This window comes from Xiphophorus couchianus, chromosome 4, assembly GCF_001444195.1.
Source record: "Xiphophorus couchianus chromosome 4, X_couchianus-1.0, whole genome shotgun sequence".
Taxonomy (NCBI): domain Eukaryota; kingdom Metazoa; phylum Chordata; class Actinopteri; order Cyprinodontiformes; family Poeciliidae; genus Xiphophorus; species Xiphophorus couchianus.
The window spans coordinates 33870101-33887070 of NC_040231.1; the positions used below are offsets into that span (position 1 = coordinate 33870101).

Below are 16970 nucleotides of genomic sequence, written 5' to 3' on the forward strand. Positions count from 1 at the left end.
GGAACTAGAACCACTGGATCATACTGCACATCTTTCTGGCTTTGACTGTTAAGATTATAGACTTGTTATTAAAAATACTTCATTGATCACAAGGGGAAATTAAATATGATTAAATAGTATTATTTTTGACGTTACCTGGGAGTTTTATGTCTTTAATCTCACATCAGCTTTTACAATTAATTGATTGAAATCTGAATCTGGATGTAATGCGTGCGTTGTAGAACTTCGAACACATTCCATCAAAAACAGTAGTAATATTAAGGAGGCGGTCTCTCCTCAGCCGTCCAATCAGCGCGCGCTTGTATGCTGGAAGCTGGACCCAATTGGCTAACAGTAGTCCACTTCAACATATCGATAGCTTATTGGCCAGGTTGATAGTCCACGGACGAGAGATCCGCCTGTTATGTTTTCTCAGGGTGGAAGTCATTTTCCATCCAGATTCCAGACTGGGAGAGAAAAAACGTCGGCGACCAAACATCCAAATGGAGGTTGAGTAGCATAAAACGGGTTATTGGCGCTGTTTTTATTGGGAATGCATCAGGCTAGCTAGCCGAGAGGAGCATCGGCGTTTCATTTCGGCTTGGCTCTTTGTTGGAGAGGTAGATCCAGACGGAGCCCAGCGGTGGTGGCATCATTTCAGGTTTGCTTCCTTTCTACGTTTTCTTCGGGTTGTTGGATTTCCATGTTTCCAGCTGGAGTGAGAAGACTGTATGTTTTTTGCTGTGTGCTGAATTAATTTGGAGATTTGAAACGGACCAGAATGTGTTGCACACTTCTTCATCCTGCCAACTTCTTAGTGCATGTCTGGTCTGGAAGCTGGAGAACTGAGATCCAGAAAGCAGCTGGGCTCTGGAAGTTCAGTCTGGCTTAATCCTCCATATTTCATGCACATGCCTGCTTTGGTTGCTACAGCTGAAATTCTGAAGTAATTCATGACTGATGTGTTAAAATGGGATTAAGTTGCTGAAGTGAAGAGTTCAACAAATGAAAGCAGCCGTAACTGTGCTTGAACCTGGTGAGTTACAGTAATATCTTCAGTCAATCGCATGAACTGGAATATCTTGGTAGCAGTGGGAAGTTTGTGGCGCAAATGCCATATTTTCACTCTGTTAACGTAATTTAAAACTGAAATGTATGACATAGGAATTTATTTAGAATAGAAAAGCAACAGTTATTTTCACCACTGATAACTTTCACAGCAATAATAATGTTATTAATTATATTGAGCATAGAATAAATAAAAGTTCAAGGTATTGGTAGCTTGTAAAGGGATATTACACAAAATGTCACCTCCTTCTGGTGTCTTGCTCTTTTCACTGGGAGCATTCCAAGCTGATCTCATCTGGTTCATTAGTCAGGCTGTCTGCTGCAATAGCCTCGTCGCCTGTAAATGGCTGCTTTTCAGATATCTTGCATAAGGTTTGCCAGTTATATTTTTAAACTGTCAGGGGTAATGCTCCTTCTGGTCTAACATGACTATCAGAGGATTTACTACTGTAAATGTTTGGATTGTAAACAGGGGGATAGGGATGGGCGATATGAACATAATGTTTTATCACAATACAAAAGGATTTCTCCATTCATTGTCTGAAGGCTCAACGACCCCCATTTCCAACATCAGAGTGATTTCCTCCTCCAATACAGGCAGCAATTTCTGTGCAATCTGGTACATTCTCTGCCTTATTGGTATACACCTTCATGCTGTACAAGGTTTGTTGGCTCAGGTTTCTCCTGAAAAGATCTGGCTGAATAATGGCTTGCATTTCTTTCTGCTGAGTTACAGAGAGATGAGAGAAGTCAAATGAGATTGAGTTAAGTCCAACAGGAGTAAACTCACCAACAACATCCTCCTTCTCAACTACAGCATGCACCAACAAGTGCTGTTGGATTGGACTATCCCAGGTTTTCCATTACTTTAGCAGACTGATGTGAAATGATTGTTTGAATTTCTTCACTCAGGATCTCATAAGTTGTTGTACTTGGCTTTCACAACACATGATCCACCTTATTCCTGGGAGGGTTACTGTAGGAACAATTATGAGTCTTACTTCCAGTGCCCACCGGAAGTAGCAGTATTTCTCTGTGTAATTTATAGCTTTTTGCTAATCTGTATTCATTGTAGATGCTACATTTCTCTTTTCCATTATTGTAAAATATTAGGCAAAAATAGTGTTCAGTAAGATGTCCTTTCAGAGCTCAGATACGTATTGTGTTGTCCGTAGCTGTACTAATGATGAGACCAAGTTGAATTTGTGGTTGCAATAAGTAAGTTTTGAACATGTTCCCAAAACAAAACAGGAGTGTTCCTGTGCAAACATACAGACATGAACTGGTGGGCCGGTCTGTCAGTCAAACCTCTCTCACTGTAGAGCAGAAGATAAGATCACCTTCACATGTAAGTATCAGCTGGTCACCGATCCCCAAAAGTTATGAAAATCGGCTGGCCAATAAATGTATCCTATATTATAGATCTATATAGGCTATAATGTAAACAGCACAGTACAAAATGCAATAAGTTTAGCAAGAGTGCGAGTGATCTAATCGTCTGACTGTTGATTGCAGCCAGTCCACATTATTAGCAGAAATAGAGGGCCCCAAAACCAAATTTCACTTAGGGCTCTATTGAGGGTTGAGCTGGCCCTGACCACATCTATCCCAAAGCGCTTACAATCACATGTGGAATGAGTGCACCATCCCCAGCATTGCCAAAATCTGTTGCAGACAGTATTTTGACTGATGTAGACTCTCTTGTACACAGGGATTCCACTCAGACACACTTGTGTCTTGCCTTAAAGCATTGGCTCCTGCTTCAACAATGCCTGTGGTGAACCAAATTGTGATTACCTTGATGAAGCTGAGACAGAACTTTGTCTTGGCTGATTTAGCACAGAGGTTCAAAATATCAAGTCAGTAAGACTGTTGGAATGTGGACATACATAATGCCTGAAAAAAGTCCAAAAACACAATTAAACAACAATTATAATTGAAACAATTAAAGCAACATTGCCAAAGTTTTGTAAGAGCATTTCACCAACATTACTTGTGTATTGACTGCACAGAGACAGTGTCACAGAAAGCTAAAAACCTGGACTCCAGAAGTGAATCATATAGTCGCTATTATGCAAATAATACTGTGAAATATTTAGTGGCAGTTTCTTCTTCTGGATTAATCATGTTTACTTCAAATGCTTATGGTGACAGTCATTCTCAAACTGTGGTCCCTGGCCCACTGGTGGTCCTCAGGCACCGTCTATGGTCTGCAAGGTAATGCATGTAAATGACCGTTTATTTAAAGTGAAGTTAGTTGAAAGTGTGATGCTACAGTTAACATACCAAAGGATTGTGTTAAAAATAATGATGGAAAACTGACTTAAAATTGGGTACCGGTGAAAAGAAAACAACTGCAGGACTACATATGATCAGAGGAAGCTAAGTCATTGCTGTTGAGAGTTGATCTGTCATTCCTTTGAATGGTTAGCGGTATGAATTGCTCCAGTTAGTCAGAACTATTCTTTGTTTTTCATGACTTTCCTTGGAATTATGGTCCACTTTCAGGTCAACAACTATTGTTGTTTTTATTTAATTAAAAAATATTAAATTATATAAATACAATAATAAATACAATTGCTAGAAATGGGTAAAATATTTTTATGTTTAATGGTCCAGAAAAGCATTTTTTGTTTCTGTTAAAGCAACTCAAGTCTATTTTTTTATTGTGCTTCTAAATCACAAATAGCTCTAAATGTTATTAATGCACATAACACTTGGTAGTAAAGAACAACTTTTTTATATTATTGTTTCCATGTGTTTGGAAGCGCTGTCCATGGACCTCTTCATTGATGTCATACTTGGCAAAAGTGGCCTCTTTTACTTTCTTGTAATTTCCATTTTCCTCTGCTGCCATGACCACATAGGCTGCTCAAACCCTTCCTGACAGGTATGGAATCAGCCTCACTGCCCATTCAGCCTCAAGTGTTTTTAGGTGATGCTCAATGTCATCACCTTCTTTCAGTTTTGGTACCACAGCTTTCTCCCAACCCCTGTCAGCTTGACCTCTCTGAACAGTGGGCTGGACCACCAATTCCCCTTCCAATTCAATATTCCAAGGTGGTGAGACCTGCCAAGGTTGGCCTTCTGTTCTCTGTTGCTGCTCCAAATAACCTCTTATGTTATTTATTTGGATCTGTATCTGGCACCACCTTTTCCCATCTTTCACTCAGGTCATGCTGGATGTTTAGACACTGCTGCAGCAAGCCAGTGTGTAAACTGGCTTGTGGTCCCTCCTTACGCTTTATTAGAAATGGCTGTTCTCCTGTTTGAAATTGACAGGAGGAATGAAGATTTCAACAGAAAGGGATGTGAGACTTAATGGAGCAGCAGACACACAGATCAGTGGAGCACTGGCACTATTTCTGTCTTTCAGTCTGTCCTCCTAACACACACAAACACACCATTGCCAGCAGCATCTAGCCTGGCAGGTGACTTCTGTGTGTGGCTGTCATGGAAACAAATGGGTTGTGGAGACAGAAGCTGAAATCCAGTCCATGTGTTCCTGTTTCCCACAGTTCACCTGCAGCCTAGGACAGCATGCTGTATATTGCTGGCTCTTTCTTCACATCTGCTCACTTTCCAAAATGTGAAATCTTTTCACCTTATAGTGATTCTGAGAACTGATTAGTCAATAAACAATAACGACTAACTAAGGTGTGTCAGTGTTAAAGAATCTGCAAGCTTTGCTAAAGCACAGGTTCAATGCTTTTACTCATCAGGGTTTTCATTAAGATGACAGTGACCTATTTCTGGGATGTTGCTTCATGTGATTCCAAAGCACCATTCAGGATGGCTGTAGAGGGGTGATGAAGACTATCACCTCTCGCTGCTACCAGGTATGGAGCTCTGACATACAGTTTTGTTTTGTTACTCATTCTGCTGCAAGTTGGCTCAATTTTGACGCGAAAGACGTAACCAGTAAAATCCGGTTTAGGATTTTCAAAATAAAAGATCCGGAAGTAGTTCATTGTTTCTTGCACGGCCCAGCACCAATTGGTCCGCGACCCGGTGGTTGGGGACCACTGCTGTATATATTGTGCATTCCTAATACTAATCATTCTCACATTTATAAATTAGTGCAATGTACATAATACATAGTGACATTACAAACTGCTCTGATTTGATATTAATGGGTGTGCAACAAAAATAAAACATCTGGCCTTTCTCTTTGCCACAGTTACACGCTCAGTGAGGCAGTTACAACTCATGGCACACTTTGAAAACTTGATGGAAATAGATACATGAAGTCAGCCACTCCTTGATTGAGTAAACATTCAGTATTGTAGCCAACTATAGTCGTGTTCCCATCAATAATTTTATGCACATTTCAAAGTATAACATTAGAAAAGGTTGAAATGTCAAAATTCAAAAAAATGTCTTCAGTTTCACAAAACGGTTTTTTGCTCACTTGAGATGGGTTTTGGCTTCTCTAAAAAAGAGTCATTGGAGATTGGAGCATGTTTCATGAGTAAGTTTTTACACTCATCCACTGGTGCCTCTCTTACTAGAAGCACCAAACTCTGAGAAAATTCTCCGAACCTCCAGCTTCGAGGGGAGGACTCTCTCCATTTTGTGGTGCATGCTAGTTTGCAACCTCTGCATCTTGTTTATTACAGCCACACATAATTTCTGATGAAATTACTCTTTGTGTAGCCTGGTTGATTTGCTTCCAATTCAAATTCAGAAATAACTTTATTGATCCCAAAAGGAAATTAAATGTAACTCAAATTAATTCAAATTCTTCAGAGTTATTGTAAACCAGTAGATGGAAACTTGCCTAATTTGCTTTTTCCCTCTTTTTTTTGCGCCATTTCAAAAGTTTGCTGACTGCAGTTTTTAGACAAAGCTACTGTTTTGTCCTCATGTGAAAATTGGGTTGACTGGGTTGTTCTGGTATGTGGTGGTCTGTTTCTGTCCAGAGGGTCTTCCTGTATGGAATATCAACATCCTCAATATTTTTGCTCCACCCTCTCATTGTCAGGCTGTACAAGGAGAACTGGTCTTTGTGTCTCTGACTACTTCCTTACAAATGCAGCTTAAACTAAACGGGAAACTTTTACTCCAGCTCTGACTGCTGTTGTATTGGGGGGTTTTGCATTTCATTCAAACCACTATTGACAGTCTTTTGTTTTTGTGAACAAATGACGATTGAAATGTGGAGATAATTCCGTTATTTGAATCAGATGTTTTGGAGCAGGAAGCATTTAGAATGTATGGAAATGTTGGCTTTGAAGGTCAGGACTATTGACCTCTGCTTTAGGCACACAGTGTCTCTTTACTCTCTCTGGTTGCTTTAACACATTCCAGCTCTCTTACTTTGTTTACCTTCCTTTCAGCATATCCTTAAGACTGCAACTTTCATTTACTTGCCTTTTTAGTTCAGCCTCTTCCTCCCTTTGTTTTCATCACCACCTCTCGGAAGAGAAGTTTTAGTGACGACTGGCTCTGCTGCTGATCTGTTGTGTGATTCTGGGATAGGGTGTCTCTGAAAAGTAGAAGGATATTTTGCTCATTACCCCACACTGACTTCACTATTGTCCCTAGATGAAGGAAACACCTTCTCTACAGTAGAGTTCTGAGAGTTGAGAACTAAATCTAACTGATGTTTAAAAATGAAAGCTGACATCCGATTTTCTTAAACTCCTAAATATATTATTGATTAGAAAAAAAAACCCAATGAAAATCTGGCTTATAAAGGGGAAAAAAGTTGTTTTTTTATCAAACAAAAAGAAGCAATGCTTAGCCCGGTGGGTGGCAAGTCAAGCTTGGCAGCCCACCAGCCTTACAATACACTGTGAGGAACCCTGCAGTATCTAAAAAGATTGATTTTCAAAGCTTTATTAACTTGTGCTTTTCATATTTCAGATTCCAGACATGAAACTGAATCCACTTTGTTTCTTCAGACCTACCAAGCTAAAGAGCTGTTGAATTAAAACTAAATTGCACTGCTTTCTTTTCTATTATTATAAAGTCTATTACCAGTGACATAACTTAAATGACTGAAGCATAAGATTATGTGAATTACATTCTTAGATCACAACACTAAGAGTATAATTATAAATCATTTGGACCTCAGAAGCAGCAGTGCTGAGGTGAGTTTGCCTGAATTTCCATGGCAATTGATATGGCTTCATATTGACAAAAATCCCACTTTTCTTGCAGTCCCCTGGACCGACACACACACACGCACACGCCCGCACCCCCCCCCACACACACATTCATTTACTCAAACCTGTAGACAATTGGGTTTGAACTGCGGGAGGAAACCACAGTACCTAAAACAAGCCAACACATGCGCAGGGAGAAACCTCCTTGCTAAAAGAACCAAGGATGGGATTCAAATGTTGCAAATCACCAGTCCTACTAACTGTGCCGCCATCAATTACTCTTGTTGGAAAATGTTAAAGTTCAGTTAAAATTAAATTATAGTGGGAGTCAACTAAAATACTAAGAATATTTCATTAGTCAGAATTTTAGCAATCTCCCACTACAAAACTCCATCATTGGTTCTGGGTCCATCTAAAGAGTACTATCTCCTTGACAGACTCATTTTTGGGGGTAGTTCCCAGTCTTCATCAATAATTTCTCAAGGAAAGGGAATGTGTAGAAAACTTTTCCCAAAAATACCTTACCTAGAAAAGGCTCCCGCTGGGAGAACGCTCCTTATGAAACACCTCCAGATGTTTGATATTCTTTAAATTTGTACACAGCATTAACATAAGGTTAATTTCTTCACTGATGTGCATTTTTACTTTTTAATATGGAACCATAAAATTATGTTGTTGTTGTTGTTTTTTTCAATCAAAGTATGGTTGTAATTGGAAATTGGATCAAACACTTAAAGAGCAATCTCTTTGTAGCAGAGGCTACATTTAGATTGGCGGGAGAAAGACAGTTAACTAGTGACCAAATCCACAGGATAAAGACACACTAAGGTGTACCTTTATCCTGTTTACTGTTACCCAAGCACGATTTTATTTTAAGAGAGAGATAGCATTGATAGGCAGCGGCATAATATCAATGATGAGTATCTGGTTAAATCAAAGTTAAGTAAATAAATGATAGGCAATTACCCAGGTGTACGTGAGCACATAAGACTTGATGGAAAGTCTTTTTTTTAACAAGACTTTCCATCCAAATGGGTAGATGGTGTGTCTGTCTGCATTTAGCTGCGTTTGTTTAGGACCTGGTAATTATGGCCAGCAGCAGAGTTTTAGTTGGAGCCTGCAGAGAAATGTTTTTAGTCCAAAAGCTTCCACTTTTGGAAGCTTTTTAGAAGCTCCTGTTTGACTATAAGCTTTTTTAAAAACATTTCCACAGTTTGTATTATTTGATTAGATTTTTCATTTATAGCTGTCTATCTTTGTGTAGGCGTGTATTTGTATATTTTTCACTGGATTAGTTTAGTTTTCTTTCCTTTTGCTAGTGTGCCTTAATGCGTAGACCACAGTTAGGAATGACCTACGTACTTTCAAGAACGTAAACCGGAATCTTTGCTTAAATTTTGGACATTATGTGTGGCTGTTTAGAAGTGGTTGAAAATTACTACCAACATTCCCAAACCTTACCTACACACTGACCCACTGAGAATACCGGAGTCTGTTTCTGGTGGCTTTTGGTGATCTATATTCCAGATGTGGCAGCCCAGCGCTGGAGCTGCATCTGCACTGGGTGGAGTCATGTTTTAAGCCCACTTCTGTTTTGATAACTTCAACACAAATAGATACACTTTAGCCCTAGCAGCTCAGAACTGACACTGCTGTCAGGGTATTATCATACCAGTGTTATGATAATAATAGATGATCTTTGTGTTTGGTATTTTAGCCACGTTTCATTGGCACTTCATCTAAAAGACTGAACTGGAGCACCTTATTTTGATTACAGTTTGTAGTGTACACAAGGAAACAAGCACGTAGAAAGAAAGACAGCAAAACTCCGATATGAACTCTAGTCAACCCTTTTGCTAGTCTTCTTCTCAGTCAGGATAGCGGTTATGATGACACCTAGTGTTGAAGTATAGTAACTGAATACACAACACATTTCTCCTCTTGTTTAAGAAGCTTACCAGTTGGGACAGAGCATGAATCTCCTAAATTCAAACAATATCCTGTCAGAAACATAATACATATTTAAACAGCTGTTTCCCTTAAGCAGTGTAAACAGTTCTTTTACTTTGTCGTTAAACATTGTATAAAATGTATCTTTTATAACTATGTCTGACTTTTAAGCAGAACTTGACTAAACATTTTTAAGAGTTGGTATCAAACATTCCCACTTACTCAGTATATATTTGCAAAAGAACTTAAAATATGAACACTCTCAGTGCATTTTAGTCACTCTGCATTCTTCAAGCATTTTAATTTTTTTAACATTACCCGTAATGTTCTTCCCTTCTTCCCCGAATGCCAATTAGTTCAAATAATGCTCATAATCGCTAAGCCGAGCAGGCTTCTTCCTGACCCCAGCAGGTCTTGCTGTTTTGTCATTTGAGTTTTGTGAAGGCCCTGACTCAGTTATGTCCAGCAGCAGGACCTGTCATGATGTCCATTGCAGCTTCTGGGATTAGAGAGAGGTGAACAGCGTTCCAAGTGCGGCCATCCTCCAGCACATAGGAGCACATTCACCTTCTCCATTACTTTGGAAGGTGCAAGGAATTTTGACAGTCTTTAACATGAAAGGGCTTTCTAACTTGAACTAGAATTCCCTTTTTTATCCGGGGTACTTTTGCACCTTGCTTCGCATCTGTTCAAGTTTTCGTTGCTTTCTGTCTGGAGGCAACATGATCACACAGTTGGCAGGGGTGTGACTTTACTAGCTGGGGCAATGTTCACTTTTGTGTTCATCCTTCTGTTATACATGAGTTCAAACCGTGAAATTCCTGTAGTACTGTGTGGAGTGGCACGATATGTGAGCAGGAACTGACAGACTTCCATGGCTTCCTCTCTCACTCTGGTGTGAGGAGGGTTTCTTCAGTTTTTTCCGTTTGCTTAAGGATAATATAGAGACACTTTCCTATGTGTGATGTCTCTCACTTCCAGGAAATCTGCAAACTCACCTGATGTGAATTGTGTTCCATTATTACGTATGAGTTATGTAGGATTTCCAAGCCTGGAAAACAATGTGGACAGGTGATTGCTTTGCTTTGTGCTGTAATGGTAGGCATGAAAACAACCTCCCGCTCCTTTGTGTAGTAGTCAACAAGAGTTATAGGATAGCGGCAATCCATGAGCATGGCCCCTAAGGCCATACTTCATAATTTGAAGCATTTGTTGATCCAATGGTTGATCCATTTCACTGTGTTCCCTTTTTTCCCTGTTTTTTATTTTAAATTATACTCTTTTCTGTGATGAACAGTGGTCAATGGTCCTTTTTTGTACATTTTTGTTCCCAAGAAAAAAATGTCTTTTATTGTTCAAACAAAATGCATTTGGTGGTACTCCTCGGGAAGGGAACTGGATATTGTTTGTCCTAATGTTTTTGCAAAAAAAACAACAACAAGAAAATGGTGGAAAAATACTATCGGAGCAACTTGGTAATTCTTTTTTCAGCAATTTTTTTTTTTTCAGGGCTTGGCTGACCGCCCTGGGTCGAAGGCGGTCAGTGCTAGGCTGTTCACAATGCACTCCTTAATTGTGTTGAAGCTTGACTGTGCAGCCTCAGTCCACTTGAATACATAATCATGTATGCAAACACGCATGGGCTCCACCTGTGATTATGCACCACCTGTGATGCATAATTTTGGACAAACTTTGAACACCATGTTGTGAGCCCAAGAACTGAGTGCAGAATGGGGACATCATTAGGTGCTGGAGCTTCAGTAATTGCTCTAAGATGGTCTTCATTCAATGGAAGACCCTAGGCTGACACTGTGTATCCCAGGAACTGCAGACTTTCCTGGTTAAAATGACACTTTTCCATATTGACCTGGAGACTCACTTCCTTCAGAGCCACCTATAATCATCATCTAGGTACTTCTGAACCCCTTTGAGGCCTTTGATCACCAGGGACATGAGTTTGAAAAATGCACTTGGGGCTGAACACAGTCCATACGGAACTCCACAGAACCTGGATAGTCTTTCATTTGTTATGAATGCTGTTGTGTCACGACTCTCTTCTGCCAGCTACACCTGATAATAAAGTTTGTGTGACTGAGCGAATGACCTTCATTCTCAGACTAAAAGAAAACATCTTTATGAATAAATGGGGGAAAAAATGTACACTGTGGCACCAAAGAAGAGACTTAACGAAGTTAAAACACCATTACCAAAGGACACATGTAGAGACATGCAACAAAGGTATTTTGTTTGCTTTTTGTTAATTTATTATTTTCTTTTGTCTAAATATATGTTCACCTCTTTATATTCTCTTCATGGATACAGTGAAAGTGGCCTTTTTATGCTTTAATAGTCTGTAAAATGTCTGATTTATCTTTATGTGTCCACAGAAAATGTGAATGGAAATTGAAATGAAAAAACCCCAACAGTACTGATCTCCCTAACACCACTGTCTTCCTGTTTTAAGCTGGACTCTAAAGTCCTGATTGTTGCTTTGAACTCTATATGTTTTTATAGCATTGATAGGTACATTATGTGAAACTAGTGGTTAGCTAGACAGTCTGTGTGCATAGTGTGTGTGTGTGGATGTGTGGGTGTGTGTGTGTGTGTGGGGGGGGTGTATTTGTGCTGGCTTATAGGGTGTATGCCTTACATACATCATAAAGACAATTGAGTCACGGTTCAGGAATGTACTGTAAAATTTACAACACTAGAATCTCTTATTGAATAAATATACCTGGGGGCCCATGTGATAAGGTTTTTTCAAATGGTGAAAAAAGGTAGAGGCCTGGGGTGCTTCTATATACGCAACAAGAACGTAAGGTAGCCACTAATCCCGGTCCGTACCAGTTTCATTGACAAACTTGCATAAGATTTGTTTCAAGATCTGAAGCGTTCTGTCAGGCCATCTGACTGAGGATGGTATGTAGTTGACTTCTGGCTTTTAATCCCAAGGAGTTGGTACACCTCCATCCATCCATCCATCCATCCATCTTCTTCCGCTTATCCGAGGTCGGGTCGCGGGGGTAGCAGCTTCAGAAGGGAGGCCCAGACTTCCCTCTCCCCAGCCACTTCTTCCAGCTCCTCCGGGGGAATCCCGAGGCGTTCCCAGGCCAGCCGAGAGACATAGTCCCTCCAGCGTGTCCTGGGTCTTCCCCGGGGCCTCCTCCCGGTGGGACGTGCCCGGAACACCTCACCAGGGAGGCGTCCAGGAGGCATCCTGACCAGATGCCCAAGCCACCTCAACTGGCTCCTCTCGATGTGAAGGAGCAGCGGCTCTACTCTGAGTCCCTCCCGGATGACTGAGCTTCTCACCCTATCTCTAAGGGAGAGCCCAGCCACCCTACGGAGAAAAACCCATTTCGGCCGCTTGTATCCGCGATCTCGTTCTTTCGGTCATGACCCAAAGCTCATGACCATAGATGAGGGTGGGAACGTAGATCGACCGGTAAATCGAGAGCTTCGCTTTTTGGCTCAGCTCTCTCTTCACCACGACGGACCGGTACAGCGCCCGCTTGACAGCAGACGCTGCGCCAATCCGCCTGTCGATCTCCCGCTCCCTTCTTCCCCCATTCGTGAACAAGATCCCGAGATACTTAAACTCCTCCACTTGGGGCAGGACACCCCCCCTGACCCGGAGAAGGCACTCTACCCTTTTCCGGCTCAAGACCATGGCCTCGGATTTGGAGGCACTGATCCCCATCCCGGCCGCTTCACACTCGGCTGCGAACCGATCCAGCGAGAGCTGCAGATCACGATCTGATGAAGCCAAAAGGACCACATCGTCTGCGAAAAGCAGAGATGAGATCCTGAGGCCACCAAATCGGATCCCCTCAACACCTTGGCTGCGCCTAGAAATTCTGTCCATGAAAGTGATGAACAGAATCGGTGACAAAGGGCAGCCCTGGCGGAGTCCAACTCTCACCGGAAACGAGCCCGACTTACTGCCGGCAATGCGGACCAGACTCTGACACCGGTCATACAGGGACCTGACAGCCCGTATCAAAGGGCCCGGTACCCCATACTCCCGGAGAACCCCCCACAGGGCTCCCCGAGGGACACGGTCGAACGCCTTCTCCAAGTCCACAAAACACATGTAGACTGGTTGGGCGAACTCCCATGCACCCTCCAGGACCCTGCTGAGGGTGTAGAGCTGGTCCAGTGTTCCACGACCAGGACGAAAACCACACTGCTCTTCCTGAATCCGAGGTTCGACTATCCGACGGACCCTCCTCTCCAGGACCCCTGAATAGACCTTGCCAGGGAGGCTTAAGAGTGTGTGATAGAGTTGGTACACCTACTTCAACATAGTGGACAGAAAGTTGGTTCAACAATCAGTGAGGAAAACCCAGCCAATGAGAAGAGCAGTATGAGACAGAAGGCAACTGCTTGGGCTTTTATTGATTTCAAATGAAAGACCTCTGGATATTTTGTAGCCTAATCCAGTATCACAAGCATATAATGATTGCCTGATTTACTTTCTTTCTAGAGGGCCAACAATGTTCATTCCTAGCTGTTCAAATGGAGTGCTGATGATTGGTAATTCCTGATTTAATTTGAAGGTGATTTATGGCTGTACATGCATGAGAGCTTTTTCAGATTTTAATTTGCAAAATATAGTTATCTATTTAATTGTGCTGGGTGGTCACAAATAGTTAGACCAAAATCCAGTTCACGTTTGTGGTTAAATGTAAGAAACTGTTAAAATGTGGAAAGGATTTGAAATCTGCAAGGCAGCATACTTTTGATTTTCTCTGCAGGTGACTCGTTTTAGGAACTTAGAGACATGCAAGTCTGTAGATTTTATAATCCCACTTATGAAAATATATTTTTTGATAAAGATTATGTTTTCTCTTTCATTAGGAAAAGTGTAGCTTATTTTTGTGGAATGTTAAGCTATTTTTCTTCGTCAGGCTTAATCAAGAGTCCTAAAACCCAGCCTCTGTTTTAAATTTTGGAGACTTCCTTCTGGCTCAGGTTCAAGAATTCTGTGACTAACAAAGAAAAAATGTTTGTTATAGAAGTTTGGAGCCAGTGATGCTTGAATAATTGGGCTTGCTCTAGAAATGATTTCACCATCACTCATTCTAATGTTATTTGATATATACTGAAAGCTTTAATCACTGTATCTGAAATACTGTAAGCACAACATAATTTTATGTAAAAGGTTTTAGTATACTGGCAGTCGCTTACTCTTACAATGATTTGCAATGCATAGTGTGTGTGGTGCTTGTTCCTGCGGAGGACTGATTCTATAGAAAAATATGACTTTGCTTTTCTGCTACCTGAAAAGAGCCATAAACCGAGTGAGTCTTGTGACACGACAAACTTCTTACACCTCTGAGCCAATTAATGATTGACGGCAGAGACGGTCCTGGCCTGTTTGACACCCTGTATGAACCACCCTTCCAGTGCTTATAGAAAAGGGTCAAAAAAGTTATGAACTACACAAAAAGAACAAAAGAAATTCTGGTAAAAACTCTGAATCCCAGAATGCACTGAATTTTTATTCACAGCCAGGAAGGAGGAGTTAGTGGGAATCCCTGTGACATCATAGAACAACAAAACTTAAAAAAGGACCATTTTATCCCAAAGGTTTTGTCCAAAATTCTTGGTATTACCATATTGGAGAATAACCTAAAACATCTGGGATATCAATGATGTTCTTAATGTTCTTATTCATGGAGAAAATGATTGGAAAAGCGCTATATAAGTTCAGTCCATTTACCATTTTTGTCTTGTATCATACTTGGGTCCATGGAGTGTTTCTCTCTGTCATCTGCCAAAAGTAGCACTGTAGTTTGTTAGCCGGTGATCAGCAGGTAAAACTGGCTTTTTGTGGTGCCATCTTCCACCTTGAACTGGTTTGTCCTTCTTAAAGCCAAACCATCTTCTCATGACAGATGGCCTTGTCTTGCCACAAGCTCTAAAAAGACAGACCTCTTCTGTCTGTACAAAGCTGTTAGCTTGTTAGTAGTTTGTCTGGCTGTCTTTCTGCAATCACTAACTGGCATGGTACCTATTGCTTAGTGTATGCATCCACACTTCTGGAATCCCTCCTCAGTGACTTTGCTGGAGAAAACACTCTATGCTAAAATCAGACTTTTGACGTTAGTGAAACATTTATGTTACATTGATAGATTGGTGACCGGCCGACACATGTGAAGGTGATCTTATCTACATCGGCAAAAGTTTTAAAATATCAGAAACTGTCCTCTTCTGCTCTATAGTGAGAGAGGTTTGACTGAAAGAGCGGCCCACCAGATCATGTTTGCAGTTAACAATATTCACACTACAGTTGCCAACTCAGCAACTTTCTTGCTATATTTAGCAACATTTCAGACAAAAAAATGAGTATTGCCAAAATCAAAATCAGCAGGTAAGGCTTTTCAAAGATCTGTAATCGACGATTGGCCAGAAAACTGTAATCAGTGCTAAGTCATGAAACTTTGTCATGAATCAAAGTTTTATGACAAACTTTGATGAAATTAATTTGTCTCTATTGGATTAGATTAATTCCAATAGCTAAAAATTTTATTTATTCCAGGTGAGTCTTTCTCAGCTGAGAATGTCTACATTGTTTGATGTAAAAACCCATACCGGTCAGCCCGTGTCCAGTTTGAGTGAAAGAAGGCGCACACGATCTGCGCTCAGATAAACTTCAGAGATCAAGCTGTGGCAGCCTGCGAGGAAACACCTAGAGACACCAGTGGTGTGACTGATCCACGCTTCCGGCTTTGTGGGCTGTGAAATGCATCAACTATAATCCCATCTTTTAGGAATAATTCTGCTCTGCCAGTGAAACTCTCAGTGCACTTTCAGATGCTTGCGGTCCGGGTTATTTAAAAAAAAATTTATGCTGCTAAATGTGCTAATGACAGAAAACTTACTGTTACAAGAAAACTGTTTTTCCATGGATAGCTATTATGTATCCTGTTTCTGTGTCTCCAGGTTTTTACAGACCAGATATGCTCTCCTGAATCTCCGCCTTGTTTCTTCACTCTATTTATCCTGGTCGTTCACTTTGCCATAATGAACCACAGCCCCAGCCCCCACTTGTCTGAAGGCGGGAAGTCAGCCGGAGGTGGCCTTCTCTGCAGCATCGGTCTGGGGTCGGACCGGGGGATCCGCTCCCCAGACAGCCTGGCCCACACGCCCAGCCCTACTGGGGGAACTCCCAGTTCCAGCCCCCCTCTGTTGCTGTCGCCTGGACTTGGAGGTCTGGGTCTAGGCCCTCTGGGTGAAGGAGTTGGAGGTGACTGGGAGACCAGGGAGGAGTTGAGACTCAGGGAACTGGAGGAAGCTCGAGCCAGGGCAGCCCAGATGGAAAAGACCATGAGGTGGTGGTCCGACTGCACAGCCAACTGGAGAGAGAAGTGGAGTAAGGTGGGAAAAGATTATTGACCCTACTGCAGGTATGATTATCCAGAAAGCCGTTAGTTAAGTGGTGCTGTTCCTGTTTGTCAGGTCCGTGCCGAACGGAACAGAGCTCGGGATGAGATCCGGCAGCTGAGGCAGCGGCTGGATACCCTCACCAAGGAGCTGACTGGGGTCCGGCGGGAGCGGCAGGAACTTGCCACCGAAAACGAGGCGCTACGCCAGGAGACACTGCATCTCCGGGGCGACCCCACTGCTCACCCGGCTACCGGCACATCTTCCTTACCTTTGTCACCTCTTCATCACAGTGCTTCCTCCTCTTCCTCATCTGCTACCCCCTCTTCCCCTGCACCGTCTCTCTCGCCCTCTAAGGTCATAACAGACTGCAAGTTTGAGGAGGGACCACCAGGGTCTCCCGAAGCAGAACCGGTGAGGGATGTGGACTTGGACAGAGAGAAGATGGGCCAGCAGAAGGTGAGAGGCCTTGTT

At 41.8% G+C, this 16970-nt stretch overlaps 1 protein-coding gene across 4 annotated transcripts in view; it reads left to right on the forward strand.

The window, feature by feature from the left end:
* Positions 1 to 377: 377 nt before the first annotated feature.
* Positions 378 to 16970, forward strand: part of ccdc102a (coiled-coil domain containing 102A) — a 54876-nt gene continuing 38283 nt past the window's right edge. For 3 of the 4 annotated variants that reach the window (XR_003595161.1, XR_003595162.1, XM_028014877.1), the window contains exons 1-3: positions 379 to 640; positions 16056 to 16490; positions 16572 to 16955. Coding sequence is in view for 2 of the 4 variants with exons in the window: in XM_028014877.1 (XP_027870678.1) it covers positions 16137 to 16490; positions 16572 to 16955 (738 nt within the window). In the remaining 2 variants the exon portion in view is untranslated. Of the gene's footprint in view, positions 641 to 16055; positions 16491 to 16571; positions 16956 to 16970 lie in introns of all 4 variants that reach the window. The other variant, XM_028014876.1, reaches the window with a different exon arrangement.